This window comes from Apteryx rowi, unplaced genomic scaffold (genome assembly GCF_003343035.1).
Source record: "Apteryx rowi isolate R43461 unplaced genomic scaffold, aptRow1 scaffold_490, whole genome shotgun sequence".
In the NCBI taxonomy this organism is placed as follows: domain Eukaryota; kingdom Metazoa; phylum Chordata; class Aves; order Apterygiformes; family Apterygidae; genus Apteryx; species Apteryx rowi.
The window spans coordinates 223709-240058 of NW_020450750.1; the positions used below are offsets into that span (position 1 = coordinate 223709).

Below are 16350 nucleotides of genomic sequence, written 5' to 3' on the forward strand. Positions count from 1 at the left end.
AAGGTGGGTTTAATGTGAGGATACTGAATGGCACCCTGTAGAGGGAATCAGGTAAGATGGCTGTTTAGGGAGGATGATATTCAGAAAGAATGATGTTAGCAGCTGTGTTCTGTGTGAAACCAAGGCTATGTTACTTACAAACTGAAATTTTGGAGAAGTCGTGAAGGACTGTGTGGATCCTACCCGTTTACCTCTTACTGGTGTCATGCCCTCTTGAGCTCTGTTTTGAAAGTTCCTTTCAACTTTCCTTTACGGCACTTGCAGCCTATTATCTCATGCAGTATTTAGCCCAAGATGGGGTTTCCTACCTGCTTTAGTCTGCATTCCCAGGTTTTGTTACTTACCTGGAATAAAACCAACGCTTCACTCAGGGAAACTAGCATGCTCCTTGTATGTCATGCATTATCACTCCACTCATAGAGAGCTTATACTCAAGGAATATGCTTTTATAAAACTAATTACATTCCTGTCTCTCAGCAACCCTTATATTAATATAAGGTCTGCTTTAACAACCTGTTTCTTTTTGTAGTGACGAATTGTGAACAATCAAAATGATGAGTGATGGAAAGGAGAACCTGGAAAATGTTCTTTGTCATTTCCCTGCATCATTTTAAGTTCCATACATTGTGACTCATATCAGCATCTTGGCATGCTGACAAAATCTGGTTACCCTACTTTAGAACTCTGTTAAATTTAGAATTAATGCTCTGGATTCACTGTCTGCCACGTACAGAACTGCTGAAATAGTTGAGCCTTCCACCCTCTTCCCTTGAGCTTGATGCTATTTTTCAGCATTTAGAAGACTGCTGTTCTTCCAAAAGACAGTATTTCTGCTGTAGCTTTTTGTAAGTAATTTTATTTTTTTATAAAATGCATCTTTATGTTTTTCTTTCTAGATAGGGATGAGATCCCGAAACCAAGGTGGAGAAAGCTCGTCTAATGGGCACTTCTCCAGTTCCAAGCCTGTCATCAGCCATGCAGAGAAGGAAAAACTTCAGGAGGATGCCAAGAAAAAGAACAAACCTCATCAGAAGGAAGATGAGGTCATGGTATCTGCAACTGTCAAAYGGCACTCAAAATCACCTGGACCTAGTGAACGAAAGAACAAGTCCATAGAGCTTTCTAAAGCGGACTTAATAAAACTCCTCAGCATAATGGAAGGAGAATTGCAGGTAAATCAAGCATCTTTTCTATGATATTTTCTCTGTATCTTTTTATTTTTAGGTCCTTCAGAAATCGCAGGTCTCAACCCTGACATGCAAATATAAGGGAAGGACGATAAGGGGAGAACAGCGCAGGGTGGTGTTTAATGGAGCAGTCACAGTGTTAAGTACTGCTTCATTTAGTATCTCTCTCCGCAGCTAACAAAGCAAGAAAAATTACAAACACCTGTTAGAACTGACAAAGAAACATGGACGGTCCTGAACATTTAAAAAGAGGCAGAATACAACTCACAGGGGAATATGTTTGGAAAAAAGACAAGCAAATACAGTGAGTGTAATTACTATCTTTAAAAGAAATATTGAAGGGAAAAATCTAGAAGTCATTAATAYGGAAAAAGAGCATAAGATGGTCTAGAACCCTCTGTGTATTCAGATGTTGCTCAGGGCTCAGCCAATCTCTGCCCATCCCATCTAGCTTGCAGTGTTCCTTGCCCATGCGCTGTGGGGTGAGGTCCTGTTAGTTTTCCTTCTTGGCATAGCGTTCACTCAAAAGATTTCTCTGTTGTCCTGGTTTGCATGTTTCTTCAGCCCAGTAGTAAGTCACCTATGGCGGACAGCCTGTTTTTGTGCTCGCATCCCCAAAGTTTCCATCCAGTTTTGAGGATTTTCTTTAAAGACGAATCACTGAACTCTCAAGAGTCTCTGCCTTCAGGGAAATCGCAATTTCAAAATAAAGAGCTGAAACATGGTATTTCAAAAAGTCGAAAGGAAGACTTCTGACTTTTCAAAAGTGTTCCCTTTTTGTCGTAGAACTGCTCACCAAATTTAGAGACTTTTGTTTGCACWTTAATGATATTTTTCAGTGAATCTGTGGACAAGCTGAAAAAAACCTGCCCAGCTCTTGTGAAAACAATTTATGTCCCAGTCCCTTCACTTCATAAAAAAACTTGTACATGTTACTTCTTAAAAGGTGCAACTAGCACGCACCTTCGGTTGTGAATAGAGTYGAACCTGAATAGAAATGTATCATACTCATGGTGTTCTGGAAGATTTACCCTGAAGTCACCTTTGTGGGCTAGAAAGGGGAGGCAAAGAAAGTCACTAATGTGTCTTAAGTGGTAATAAATTTGGTCTTTTTTCTCTGACTGATTCTCCTGTTCAATACAAGGCTCTTCACCTTAGTCTTTTATTTTATAGCCAAGCTTTACAACCATTAAAGGCTTGCTWTTATTCTTCTGTAGAAGATGGAGATAGCTGACATCTGCACTGTAGTATGGGCTGAAAATGTTCACCAAGATAAAACTTCCATTGTCCTGGACAATACTTTTATGAGTTTTGATATGTACAGGTCCTCAAGAGAGGTTAGACCCTACTAAAGCTTACCTAGGTCACAGGATTGTGAGGACAAACATGATCATAGCTGTAAAGTGCATCTGTTCTTCTGTTCGCTACTGCTAGAGAAGGAAATGAATCATGATTCTCTTAATCTATAGAATTTTTTATGTCATCTCAAAAAACCCCATCTGAGTTGTTTACTGGTACCTGTGTTGAACCATTAATGAAGTAGGCAAACCAAAGCACTTTGGCTTGAGATGAGGGCCTGACTGTGACACTACAAATGAGGATGAGCCAAGRAAGACTCCAGCCAAAGTAAATACTCTGGTATTACCTCCTGGCTGTCACAATGACCTAATACACTGTGTCATTTCATGGCTTTTCATTTTCAGATATGTGCAGTCATCTCTGGTGGCTGGCTGGTGTTTTGCTGGACTGCCAAATCAGACTGCGGGTTTATTTTGAAGCTGCTTCAATACCAGCAAAGCAAACATTATATAGGCATATGTGAGAAGATTTTGTTTTGAGAATAAGAGCAGGCTGTACCTGTAGGGTCATCCAATATTCTGGGAAGAAAAAAATGCCATAAAATATCATGACTGTTTACTCAACAGCCATGAACAGACAGATCTTATGTCTGTACTACCAAATGCAATAGTGTGAAGCTACGTCACACACTCTAAACAGCTAGCTCAGGAAAGGGAAGTAATCTAGTCATGACAACCATGGGGCTCAGCAGGATAAATTGGTAATTTATACATAAGCTTCATATGCTTAATTTACTAATCCCATACTCTAACAACACAGCAACCACAGGCGAGTCCTTACTTTGGGACCTGATCTCTCAGGTCCTAATTTTGAAAGATGAAAGTGCTATTAAACTATGAAGACATGCCATAGCAGTGATTTGTATGTCTTCCCTTTTTTTTTTTTTTTTTTTWAARTATAATGACCTCGGGTAGCTTGCATGTGGTTTAGTTTTTAGGGCCAGGTTAGACCCTTTGCTTTGTCTGTCTTCAAATTTCCTGGCTGGACCCTGAGCACTTCTTCAGATAAGAACAGATTTTCATAAACTGCTGTGGTCACCATAGTCCAGGCCTTATTTTGTAAGTAAACAAAAGGAGCAAAAAAGTATATAGAACTTGCAGTGATGAAAATGTATCCCAATATACATGGCAGGAGAGTTCTCAAGAACAACTTGGCTGAAGAAGAGTGAGAAACAAATGAACTCATGACAGGAATTGATTTTAAAGGCCTTACAGCTCAAYAGAACATATTTTCTCATGTGACATCTCACTGCTTGTATAAAAAAGAAGTGTTTACGTGGTCTTTAAAGACATATTGAATGCATAGAGGCATAAAAACCCCATAAAGGTGTTTCCTTCCTATACCTGGAATAAAACCCTAATTTTTAAGTATTACAAAACTGATTTGAACACAAAAGTTCAAACACCAGTAGAATAAATAGGAACACAAAGGTACAGTATTAATTTGCCTGATTGTCACAGTGATTTCAGTCAAACCAAAAAGTAAATATTATTAATTACAGAGCAATACAGCAGCATGGATCTTTACAATGAAGGGATAATCCTATCTGTGGCTCACAGATTTTTGTCCAGCAGTCTCTATGTTTGTTCTGGCAGGAATATATTCCCTGTACACTTTCTGCGCAGCAGCCATTAATCTACAGCAATGCCAACACTGTTTTTCAACAGTTCCTGATTAGGGGCCTGAAAGGAAATGAGGAGCAGCATCTATACATTTTTGCCATTTACTGTCCTATTGCAAGTTTGGAAAATAAAACAGTAATAAAAGCACATTTACAAACACAACATTCCACTACTAATCACTGKATCTTTCAAGAAAAATCATTTCTGAGCTAGGTCCTGTGCCTATTGCCAGACAGATGTCAATTTAAGCTTGGGACACAGTTTCCTGTATTTCACACTAAGTAAAATGGCAGCAACTTTTCCACTCAAAACCTTGTTACAGTCCGTGTGTTCGTGCATTTCTCTGAAGTATGTGTTAAAGTGTCAGCTGTAGGTTTCCTCAGCTGTGGGTGTGAGGATGTGAAAGGGCAGCATCTTAAAATGTGACATCTTGGAGAACAGGCAGTATAAAATGTGAGTTAGATAGAGATTAATCACAAGACACAGTTTCTGAGAAGTCTTCAGACTTCCAAATGGTCTAATGTAACGTTGGTTTTGGACTTACTTTTGAAGGTGAAACACTGTGTAGCAGTTATCCAGAGGTAAACCTATTTGCTTGACATCCCTTCTTCAAGAGGTGAGACCAAATGACTCCAGTGTGAAGAAGCACTTTCCTTTTGCATGTTTTTATTTAAGGCTTCATTTGATGGTTAGCCTGAATGCCTGTGTGTGGTGTCAGACTGATAGCTCCCTAGGAGGGAAGCCTATCCCTGCCTGAGGAGGCCAACATAACCCATGGCAGGGTGCACTTCACCATATCCCCTGCCCGGGCTGCAAATGAACATTTCTAGCTGTCTCCAGTTTGATCTGGTTTCTCTGATGAGGTTGCTAGTCAGCAAATCATTCTAGGCATTGGACTAAGACTGCCATGTTCTGTCAGGATGGCACTGGTTTTAATGTATGAACCTTGGGATGGTGTCTGGCTAGGTGAAGGAAGACTCCCTGAGACAGTCAGAGCATGTTAGTGAGCTTCAAGCCAAAGGCTCCTGGAGCAAAAAGACCTAGGAGGCCTTTTCTTAATGGGGTCCTAGAATAAACCTTTGTTATGCTGGGGCTTGTCCCTCTCAGCCATCGCTGGCCAGCCTTGCTGGCCTGTCATGGGCTTGACAGCAACAGAGAACCCCTGGACGCTCCTAGGAGTTAGTAGGTTAGGCCATTAACTGCCTTTGTGCCATTTATTGTCAGGCTGCAGATTGCACCAGTGGCTTTGCTGGGCTGCAGGAGGGGTTGTGCTGAGGCAGGCACAGCGGGGCTGGCTGCTGCTGTTGAAATAGGGTCACTGTATGAGGAAGGAGCTCTTGTCTGACAGGACCAAGAGGAGCCGACCTCCTGGCCTGCTTGGAGATTTTCTCGGCCTTTCAGGGAAGGGTTTGCAGGGGGGAATAAGGAGGTCTGTTTTATTCTCTCTGGTCGTGTCCTTGGGAAAGACTTAGGTACCAGTGGCTGTACCTCCTGCAATCCTCTCTCATAACAAACTCAAACAGTGGGCACCTTCATATATATACAGAGTATACTACCTGCAGCATGCCAACATTTTTAAAGATATGGTACTGTTTTACCACCTGCCCTTCTGTCAGAAAATTAAAACTTGTAAATATCAAGGAGGAAAGGAAAATTCTTTACTGTTTCCCTTTCTCTGCTTTCTATTTTCTTCCTTTTTTGTGTATCTACAGATTTTATTAATACATTTTATTCTATAATCATTTTTTTCTCTTTCCTAAGATCTAGTATTCTCTCCTCCTTTAGCTTTCCTTCCCTTTTCCCTTGTTTTTCTACTCATGACCCTTTTCCTTTGTCTACCATCATTTCCTAACTCAGACTTTCTCCATCCTCAGACTGCAAATCCAATCTCATGTCTCATTTTCCTGAGAATCTTGGACATAAAACTGTGGGCAATGTGCTGTAAATCAAGTCCCACCCTCTAATACTTTAGGGAACCACTTTGTTTAATTTCTTGACATTTTCATGAATTCATCAAGCTATGTCTTAAGACTAGGTAGGTTGTTTACCTTTACTACTGCTATTGGGAAATTGTTCCAGAACAATAAAACTTTATTAAAATTTATTTTAATTTCCAGTCCTATTATGATTATATCCAGTGAAAATCACACTAGGAGCCAGCCTAGAGTGAAAATATAATGATACTGTGCTGAATCATTGTGCTATATCAAGGGTGCAGATCACCTTTTAGATAAACTAGCTCTCCTCTCTCCCTGACGTCTAACTCCTGATGCGTTTGTAAAGAGCAGTCTTACGCCCTCTGAGCCTTTGTTTTGCTGTGCTACTTTCTTTTATGTTTTAGTACTGCTTTCCTTCAGCAAAATAAGCTTTCCCATTCCTTGATTATCTCTTTAGCAGCACCTGTTATGCCCTGGCTTCATCTTTCTTAAATGTTTGTAGCTGGAACTGCACAGAGGATGGCAGGGGAGATCTCACGGGTGCCTTGTACATTGGTTTTGGAATTTCTCTCCCTGTGCTGGAAATGGCTTTACCCATCCCTCCCACTGTTTGTCAGTCTGACTGAAATAAGCAGAGAGAGTTTCACTCTGTAGCAGTAGTTGTATTGCTTTTCGCTCTGTCTCTTTTTCTTCTTTCGTGTAATGCCTTGAGCTGCTTTTGTTACCAACTTCAGTTTCATGAGAAGCTGAAGCACCACTGTGATAGCCACCTAGCTATTGCTTAGTTAGAAGTACTGTATCAACTCCTATATTTTTCCCTCAGTGCCTTTCTTGATACTCTTGAATTAATATTATTAAATATTGAATTGCCTGAAAGATCAAGCAGGGAATATAGCATAGATGGGTGGGTGGAAAACAGAGGTGTTACTTTCGAGTATTATTAAAGTTGGAAGAGAAAGCTGGGACAAGACACTGTGGCACCAGTCCAGAAGGATAACAGAGTGAATGAAGAGGAGGGAGTTTCCAGGTGGTCGTTAGCAGTATCTCATAGTTTGAGAAACCAGTTATTTGAAGAGGAGCTTGAGTGAAAAGAATAGGTAAAGCCAGAGAAAAGTTCATAAAGAGTAGCTCTGTGTAAAGTCTTTTTAACTGTGATGGCTTGTTAACTGGACTGAATGAGTCCAGTGTATCACACAGATGAGCATATCACACAGATGAAATTCAAATTCTGTTAGAGAAAGATCTTGGCACATACAGCGCAACAGAGAAGGGGAGAGGATAGGGTTAATGTGAGGAGGGAGAGGTGATTTAAGGAGAATGGAATGAGAGGAAAGAGGTTGGGCAACAGAAGAAAAAGAGTGTAAGGAAAGGGGGGATAGAACAGTGATAAATGGAGCCAGCCCAGAGACATGGGAAAGGGACTTAGAAAAGACAAGAGAATGAAGAAGAAGGTGGTCTCTACAGAACAGCAAAATGTCAGCATTAAAAAAGTCCCTGAAAATGTCTGGCATGAGAATATTGCTACAATGGGTTAAAAAAATTCTCTCTTGTCTGACTGACTCCTTGCTTGTTTGTTTGTTTCTATTTTCCTGGTGAAGCAGGCTTTTGCAGAACAAAAAGTTCTGTTAAGTTAGGGTGGACTTCAGACTGCAAATACTGCCTTCTGTTCTCATTGAATATTTTATAAGCAGAGATAAACTTTGTCCAAAATAGCATGTTTTTTCTGTAGCATACAATCATTGCTGTGCAAAGGGCAGGGGATACCATGCAAGGTACGCAGGGTGTGTATAGCAACTCACAGAAATTATGAATTTTAAAATTGAACCCTGCAGCTTTCTGAGAGGAAAAAAAGATAAGACACAGTATACTGAAATTAAATTGGGTTATTCAGGCAATTTCCTGCTTCCTCTGAAATTAAGGGCAGAGGTGCTATCAACCACAGTGACGATAGCTGTCCCTTTGGTAATAAAACTGCTTTAGAATTATATGTTTTTTAAAGTAATTCTCCTAAATAAAATGTCCCTGTCACTGAGCAGCTGTAGGCAGAATACCTCTTTCACAAAGAAGTTTTAACATCCATCTCTGTTAATGTCTGAGCTGTAGGCAGCAGAGATCTATCGTATCATATAGGCAGGGAGGGACAGAAGAAGGAGGAATAATTGGCAGGAGTCTCTGATCCATTGAACATCTCATCTAGAGTGGAGGGAGGAATATGAAGAGACTAATTTTTGGAAAATTCTTAGTCTTCTGTTCAAAAAGGAATAGTAAGTACTGCCACAGATAGTTTAGATTTTGGTCTTGTTCCCACTGGGATCAGTACTTTTAACTGATCCTCCATTGCAATCTTTTTCAAATTGTTTTAATCAACTGATGTAATTTGATTTTTTTTCATTTACTTAATAGAAATTGTATCTCAGTGTAACAGTAATGAGTAAGTCTACACCCTTTCTCATCTTCTTGAAAGAAGGCTCACTCTGTGGAGAGAGTACGTGGCCAACCCTCTTGCAATAAATGTTAGATCCATGGGTACTCTAGCTTTAAAATATCTGGGATTCTTGGGAGAGCTTGCAATGAGCATATGTCTTATGTGTCATAATGCTGTCCAGTACTCTGAGTCACCGGTTGTTAATTTAACATTTCAGTTGTAGCTGACTCTGTTTTTATTAACTTTGCTGCCCTAGTTGTGTATTTATTAAGTTTGTGTCTCCCGTTCTCCAGCTGAACATCAGATAACCTCTGGAGAGCAAAACTGATTGTTTCCCATCCAGAAATGAGTTTTAATAACAGCAAATATAAACCTTCATATAATAATTGTGAGAACATGATTATTTGAGAGTGTCTTGTTTCTAGGGTTTAAGGCTCCACCTGTTGGTTGATTTAAATGAGAAAAATGTAACAGATTCACATAGAAAACTGCTGGCCCTACTGAACATCCTGTGTGTTGCCACATCTTTGCAAAATTGCTGGCTTAAGTGTAGGATTTTGCATGATGTCCAATATAAAATGAGCTCAGTGATTTATATCTGAGGTCTTTGAACACAAAGCAGCAATGCCAAACTATCACCCAAAATGCTGCACTGTCAAGACGCTGTTAAGTGTGGTCCTTCTCTAAGACAGAAGTGGTTTGGATTTTGCAAGCGAAGTATTTCTTATCCTGGAAATGATTGTTTTTCTTAAAAAAGAAAATCATTTCTTCCATACCAGCAAAATTAGTGGAACGATTTCTGACTAACCCAAGTACAGTTACATAGTAACTTTCAGGTAGTTGTTGCCTTTGTGTTTAAACAACTTAGAAACAGAAATATTGATGCAGTCGAGTCTATAATGAAAAAACATTTTGCCAGATATTGGCTCAGGCGTTCTCAGCAGCTCAGGCAAAATGGCATTTTTGAAGGGCTACAGAGTTGTTCCTGGGAATGCAATTGTGGGGGCCCAAGCGCAGCCATGTGGCTCCACTTCCCTCGCTCCCTCTGACTATTTCTCTGTTCAAATAACTGGCTATGAGGGTAAGTGCTGGTAAGCGTTGTAATGCAGTCCTGGTATTCTTGCACATTCATCCGTCATCAGCGGCTTGAATGCACAGCAGTGGAGCCCAGAGCCATGAAAACCAGCTTGTTGAAGCCAACAAAATGCTTGGACAAGAGAAAGTTATGTATACAGTTTATTACGCATGTATATACACTCATGTCTGTTGGTATCCTGCTCTGAGTTATGCTAGAGTCTCCGCAAAGGAGGCAGAAGGATTTCCTCCAAGTTCATCATTTTGACGGGTAGGGCCCCAGTGGCACCAGCTTGTCTCTTGCTCCATCCCACTAGATGCGTGCTCATTCCTGCCAGAAGAAGCTAGATCATTGCAGAAAAAAAAAGTGTGTGTGTGTATATATATATATATATATATATATATAAAAACTAGCTGAAGTTCAGTTCAGAGCACCTAATTTCAGGTGCTTCAGTTCCTTATACAGTCAATGATACACTTTCAAAGAGCAGTTTGGGGAACTTGGGTTAAATGAAGGATAAAAATATCCTAATGGGGATATTTTCAGTTTCCCATGTATTTCAACAAATTGGATGATAGTATGGAAATAAGTAAAAACAGATGAAAAAGAAGAAAATAGAGGAATTGAGGAATAGAGAAAAACAAATAGAAGAAAGATGATATTGATGTCACAATGCCATAATTTTTTGTAGTATTCATGATACATCCCAGGGTCATCCGAGGGTCTAGGGATCTTGTATATATTCATGAATTAGATTTCACAGCATTCCTGGGAAGTATTATTTCCTTTATGGAATGGGAACTGGAGCATGGTCAGGTTAAGTTATATGTGTTAAGCATGGGAAAGAGTCTATAAACAGAACCTGGATCTCTTGAGTCTTGGTCCAAGCTGGTTTCCGTTATATTAAGGGGCAAATGATAACACAAGAAAGAGGGGGAAAAAATGCTTTTTCTCCTATTACCCTTTCATCATTTATCTTTTTTTCTTCTGAAATACGTGGTAACAGATCATGAAATAAGTCCTGTTCACAAAAGGAATACAACACCTTACTACCTAAGCAATAGGAAGCACCTACTTCCAGCAATATAAACATATCTTAATGTGGGTGAAATGTGCTTCAATTTTAATGATTTCCTGTATCACTATAGTAGCTTATGATCTGCCATTCACCTGGGTCGTGGCAAGCTGCAGATCATTTCCTTAGCATGAATAAAGCAGAACAGGGACTTCTTCATTGGGATTTTCCATGTCTGATTTGGAGAACCAGGAGCTATCCTTGGCCTTCGCAAACACAGTGGTGACTAGGGCTCTGCCAGCTGGGGAGTGAAGAGACCTGAAGTTGCTCTGTTAATTATGTCATTTGTTAGGCTGCACACTGCAACATGTAGCCACATAGCGGTCCTGAACTGTGAATACCCTCATTTGTGCACTGTTGATGAATCTTGCTGCTGAAGTGTCCAAAAAGGTGTTTTAACAGATGTTACTTCCTCTCCCCGCTGGCTATTTGTATCAATCTGTGGTCTCTGCTTGCTGCTGGGCTTCACGTCATGTGCAAAATGTTACTATACAGTTAAAGTTGGCTAAAACATAATCTATATAACTGGATATGGTAAACCCTGAAACAGTGAGTTTTGCCATCGTGATGCATTCCTGAAGCCAGTACAGCATATCCCAACATGCAGATTTGTGCGCATAACTGACAGTGACCTCTGACGTTGGTCTCTCTGTGCTGACTGAGATCATGATACTGAAATTCTCTGTGCTGCAGTAACTTCCCCATGATTTGATAACAGTGAGCAAAGCTCTTTTTCAGTGTGGAAAGACAAGAAATGATATCCCAGACCCTAATAATTCTGAAAACATCAAGCAGTGCGGAGTTAATACTTCTCGGGGCCTTGCCATGGGAATTTTCTGGCCGCGGCCCAGACTACAGATAATTAATTATGTCAGTGAAAGGCTCTGGTGGCCTGTTTTCTTCAGAGAAAAGTGACATCATCCACGGAGCTCTCTGGCAATAAAGCAGAACAAAGCTGTGTGGGCAGGAAATAACAGACAGATGTCTTCTAGTGCTCATTTGATCTGTTTTGAAGCTTGCTRTAAGAAGTAATATACTGCTCAATGCTGCTTCTCCCCAGCTCTGCAATCTTTAGCATGGACTTTTTTAAACATAGGAGGCCAAATTAATCTCTGATGTAATTCTTCTGGAGGCACTTCAGAGGATTTATGCAGTGGATGAGTTGGTCTGTTATGTACCTCTCCCTCAGTATTGATTTTAGAAGGACTTTCTGTGCTATCACTATGAGATAACTCATAACAAAATGAAACACACTGTATAGCTCCAAAGGCTCCTTACAAGGTCAGAAAGTTGTGCACAGTGTGAACAAGAGAGGACAATTCTGCTTCATATCCCCAGAGCCACAAGAAATAGCGTGCATTTCCTGATACATTTCAGTAAACTTCCGTAAAAAACACTGAAAGTCACTTTTTGTCACTGTAGTCATCTTTTTATTTCCAGCGAGAATCACTGACATAGGCCCGAGTCCAGAAATGTTAGAAGAAATCAGATCAAGTGAACTCCACAGTTTCAAGTGTTAGGAAATTTAGCTGAGATGAAAAGCAGTCTCTTTACCCTCAAAAAATTATGTGTATATGTCATTAGCCAACATTTTGTATGGCTAGAATCATTAGGTGAGTGAAACAAATAAGGCTACTTCAGATATCTTGTATAGGAGTGAAAAATACTTCTCAAGATTTTAGCAAGAAGGGGCTTTGGATGATACAATACACGGTAGAGTATCTAACTTCCCAGCTTTGTAGCGTGCTCTGTACACTAAGTACATCTAACCCTGGAAACAAGTTTCTACCCAGTCACTGTAGCAGTACGGATGCTGCAGTTAATGAAGCAGGTTATTAATAAAAGTATCACGCCAGCTGGCAGGGGTAATTTTTATTACTTTTTCTATTCATAGTGTCACAATACAAAATGAAGAAAGTTTGCTTTCCTTTTAATTACTTACGTTTCCTTCTAAGGTAAGAAAGAAGGGAAGTAACTGGGTCTAAACCTTGTAGATTAGCATTAGGAAAGTTTTGCAGATACAGGTTTTGGACTACCCCTGCCTGAAGGTGTTGTCTTCATTAAATTAATGTAAATGAACACTCCATAATCATCCTCTGTGGCCTCTAATGGGAATGTTAGGAAACAAGTCTATTCCTGTCCTGGCTGTGACAGAGCATGAGCATGCCTTGGATAGTGCCGAAAGCAGGATGAGAACATCCTCCCGGTTTCCTTTAGAAAGATGCCTCCATTATGATGTTTGTTAGCTCTAGGTGAGAAGTTTGCAGAGTCTATTGGAATTTAGGAAATCAGCCACTGGTAAGACACAACATTACATGGGGAACCTGTGACCTTATCTAGTTTCTGATCCAGTATGGAGCAGCTGTTACACTATTAATAACCTGAGCTGTGTGAAATAACAACACAAGTAATAAGTAAAGGCCCCTATCTGTGGTTTGATAGTTATTTTCTTGCCATTAAGCAGAAGAAAAATATGACTTTATAAACATTAAATCTCTGCTTCCACTTGTGTAGGCATAACAAAGTGTCATGAGTATTAGAAAAGAAATATTCAAAAGTAGGAAATATCAGAACTTCCAAATATTGCATAAATGTATTCCCCATAAACACTACTCATGGCCCTGAATTTTCAGAACATTTTTCTATTAACTGAGAGGAGACTCATCATGTTATTGAAGAATTTAGATTGCTTTGAAGTCATTAGATATATTCTAAATCAATCATTGAGCCATGAAGGGAAATAGTAACTGATAAATAGTTTAGAGAATAGTGTGTTGTAAATTGTCAGGAAGGAAACTTATGAACAAACAAAATTCAGGAGAAGAATTTAGGAAGTGTACTGGCAAAGGGTCTTGACTTGGGTTTTACTCTCATCTGACAGTGTTTACTTTGAATCCATTCAGCCCATCCTGAATACAACTGAAAAATTTTGCAATTTAATAGATGCCTTCCATGAAACAAGTTTGATCAGCTCAGTCCATTTCCCAGGTGACAAATGGGCTATTGCAAAAATGCCCCGTCTAGTGGGTGCTAAGTTTTGTTAGCAGTCTCAGTGGAGAGGCCAAAGACTGTGGGAATGGAGAGAGGACTCTAGTAACTTGGCAGGGCAGGGCACCGCGAGGAAGCACGTCCTGATGCTGGCGTTGTGTAACAGTCTTTCCATTGACCGGGAATCTGGTTGCTAGGTTGCCAGTCCCCTTTTACAAGCAGCGGAGTCATGCTATTGTTTTCTCAATGTKTTCAGTTTTATGCGGAGACCTTTCTAAGTCCTTCCTGTTTCACTTAAATATTTTGCTAGGTACATATTAAAGCACAGTTTGGAGCTCAGACCCTACCCTGCTCAAGCCAGCAAGGGGAAAAAAAAAGCCATTCTCTTTTAGTCCGCCAAAAAGTGATTATTTCACCATAGCCATGCAAAAAGCAGCCTCACTTCAGCTTTCTAGCTGGGTGGTTAAAACACACTCCTGAGAAGAGGAAAGCATGAATTTGTATTTTCCGGGTGGAAAAAGATCTTGAACTCAGATCCCACATCTTAAGTAAGTGCACTAATCACTAGCCTGTAGAGGAGGTGGAAAGGAGAGAGCCAGAAGCTGTGTGTGACAGCAGAGTTTTATGGAGCTTTAGCCCCTCTATGGACCTACTAGAGATCTAAGGTCATAAACCTTTAGATTTTGGCATCTCTAGTAAGCACTAAATGAGACTTATATACAGTTGGACATTACAAATTCTCTATCAATCAGCAGAGACAGTCGAAGCAGTTCCACCAATGGAGTCTCCTAAGCAGGCTTTGCTCCTAGAGAAAATGCCCGTGGACTAACACCTTTCATCATATCAGTCCTTTTATGCTTTTCACCTTGAGAGTATTTCTGAGTGACCTGTTCATTAATCTGCCTTGATCACTGCTACTATTTAGAGAATCAGTTATTTGAGGACACTGTATTAACAGAAAAGTGTGTTTATTTTCCAGGAACCGACAAACTGAATGTTACAGATAGAAGCTTAGCTTAGAGATTTCTGTAGGACAATTTAAGTTATGAAAAAGCTAAAAAGGCACAACAATTTCTATAAAGGAAAATGCATATGCTTTCTGAAATCCATATCTTGCCTTTAAAGAGCTTCTCTGACTAATTGCAGTCTTCTGGACTTTCGTAAATACTTTTCATTTGTTAAAAGCTGTTGCAATATATGGTCATCTTATGTCTAAATAATCTCTATCATCAGAAAAAAAGTGGAGTTCAGAGATGGCTTTCCTGTGTCAAAACATGTTATTCTTCTACCAAAACAGCTAACAACTTCAGTCTGTGATTTATATCCAAGTTTACTTCCAATTTGAATTCTCTTCCTTGTGTTTGTCTTCTAGTGTATGCTTTATGCTAAACATCATTGTAGTTTGAGACAAAGGAGACACCTAAAGTAGATGTCCATCAGTGGGAACACTTTGCCAGGATGGTTCCTTCTTCCTAGCCAAGAACGCCCCACTTTGAGCCTCTCATACCTCTTTCCAAGTACGTGTGTTGATGTAGCCCGAGTGTTCCTCCACAGGATTATTCAGACTTGTTATCTGAAAATGGTCCTTATCCTGAGGTTTAACATAATGATAGTTGTTCACTATACTCCGAAAGAAAACATCTCCATGTCAGTTCTCATCTAGTTGTTTCAGTGGAAAATTAGTCATTTGAAGGAAACATGAAATCATGAATTATACAAGCCTGCTGTTTCAGCATATTCCCTATGCATGTACCTGAGGAGTTTCAGAGAAACTAATTGAAGTTTGTAAATCCTGAGGCTGATGGGAAGTTACGATGTCACCTGTGTCCCCGTGAATCCACTCTGAGACAGGGTAGATGCATTTCAGAATCTTTCTGTCCCTGGGCTTGTCTCTGACCAAAAAAAAGCAAATTTCTCTTCAGTTTATTATTAGCATGAGGCCCCTTTCTTGCTCCAGTGCTTCCTAGCAACCTGATGTGGAGTGTCTGTTTGTTAGTTTGCTTTTCACAAACTGTTATCATAAGTCCATGGAAACAGAGCACTCAGTGAATTAGCCGACACCCTTGAAAAGATAATGATATGAACAACAGGCCAAGTCCAGGAAAGGCACCTCACCACGCGAACAGCATGCAGATCACCACGCGGGCTGAGCACGAGGTGCCCAGGAAGGGGGACGCAAGTGGGAGCTGCCTGGCCATGGCGCTGGTGCCATCCCAGCTCTCCGGGGCTGAGAAGCTTTTCCTTGGCCTGCACAGAGAGTTGTCTCCGGTCGGAGCTCCCAGTCCTGCCTGTCTTCTGGAGCTGAGGGTGTCAGAGCTTTCTTTTAAAGATGAGGCAATGAATAAAGGTTTCTCTCAGAGCTCTGAACCGAGGTTGGATGTCCCCTCCTTCCCCTTTCACGGTGTCAGCTCCTCTGTTGAGCGTCACCAGCTCCCCCAGCTCAGCACCTGCTGCGGTCCCTTGGGAGCCAAACCCAGAGCTTCCAGCAACCTTCCTTAATGGTCAAATTATCTGTGATTTCAGTGACTCTCTCCTTCCCTCCTGCTACATTTCCTCCATTTGAATCTGCAATGATTAACGACTAACAAGGCTGGAAATAAAGTAAGCATGTGCATAACTGAATAGGGGTTAGGGCACTCACAGAGAAGAACAGGGTTTGGTCCCTTTGTCATTTATTATTAT

General features: G+C 40.4%; 1 protein-coding gene across 1 annotated transcript in view; it reads left to right on the forward strand.

Annotated features, from left to right (window-relative positions):
• The window catches only part of FILIP1 (filamin A interacting protein 1), a 112355-nt gene that overhangs the window by 41852 nt on the left and 54153 nt on the right, over positions 1–16350 (forward strand). Inside the window, exon 3 of the mRNA XM_026079030.1 lies at positions 897–1172. Within this exon, the coding sequence (XP_025934815.1) occupies positions 903–1172 (270 nt within the window). The 5' untranslated portion in view covers positions 897–902. The remainder of the gene's footprint in view (positions 1–896; positions 1173–16350) is intronic.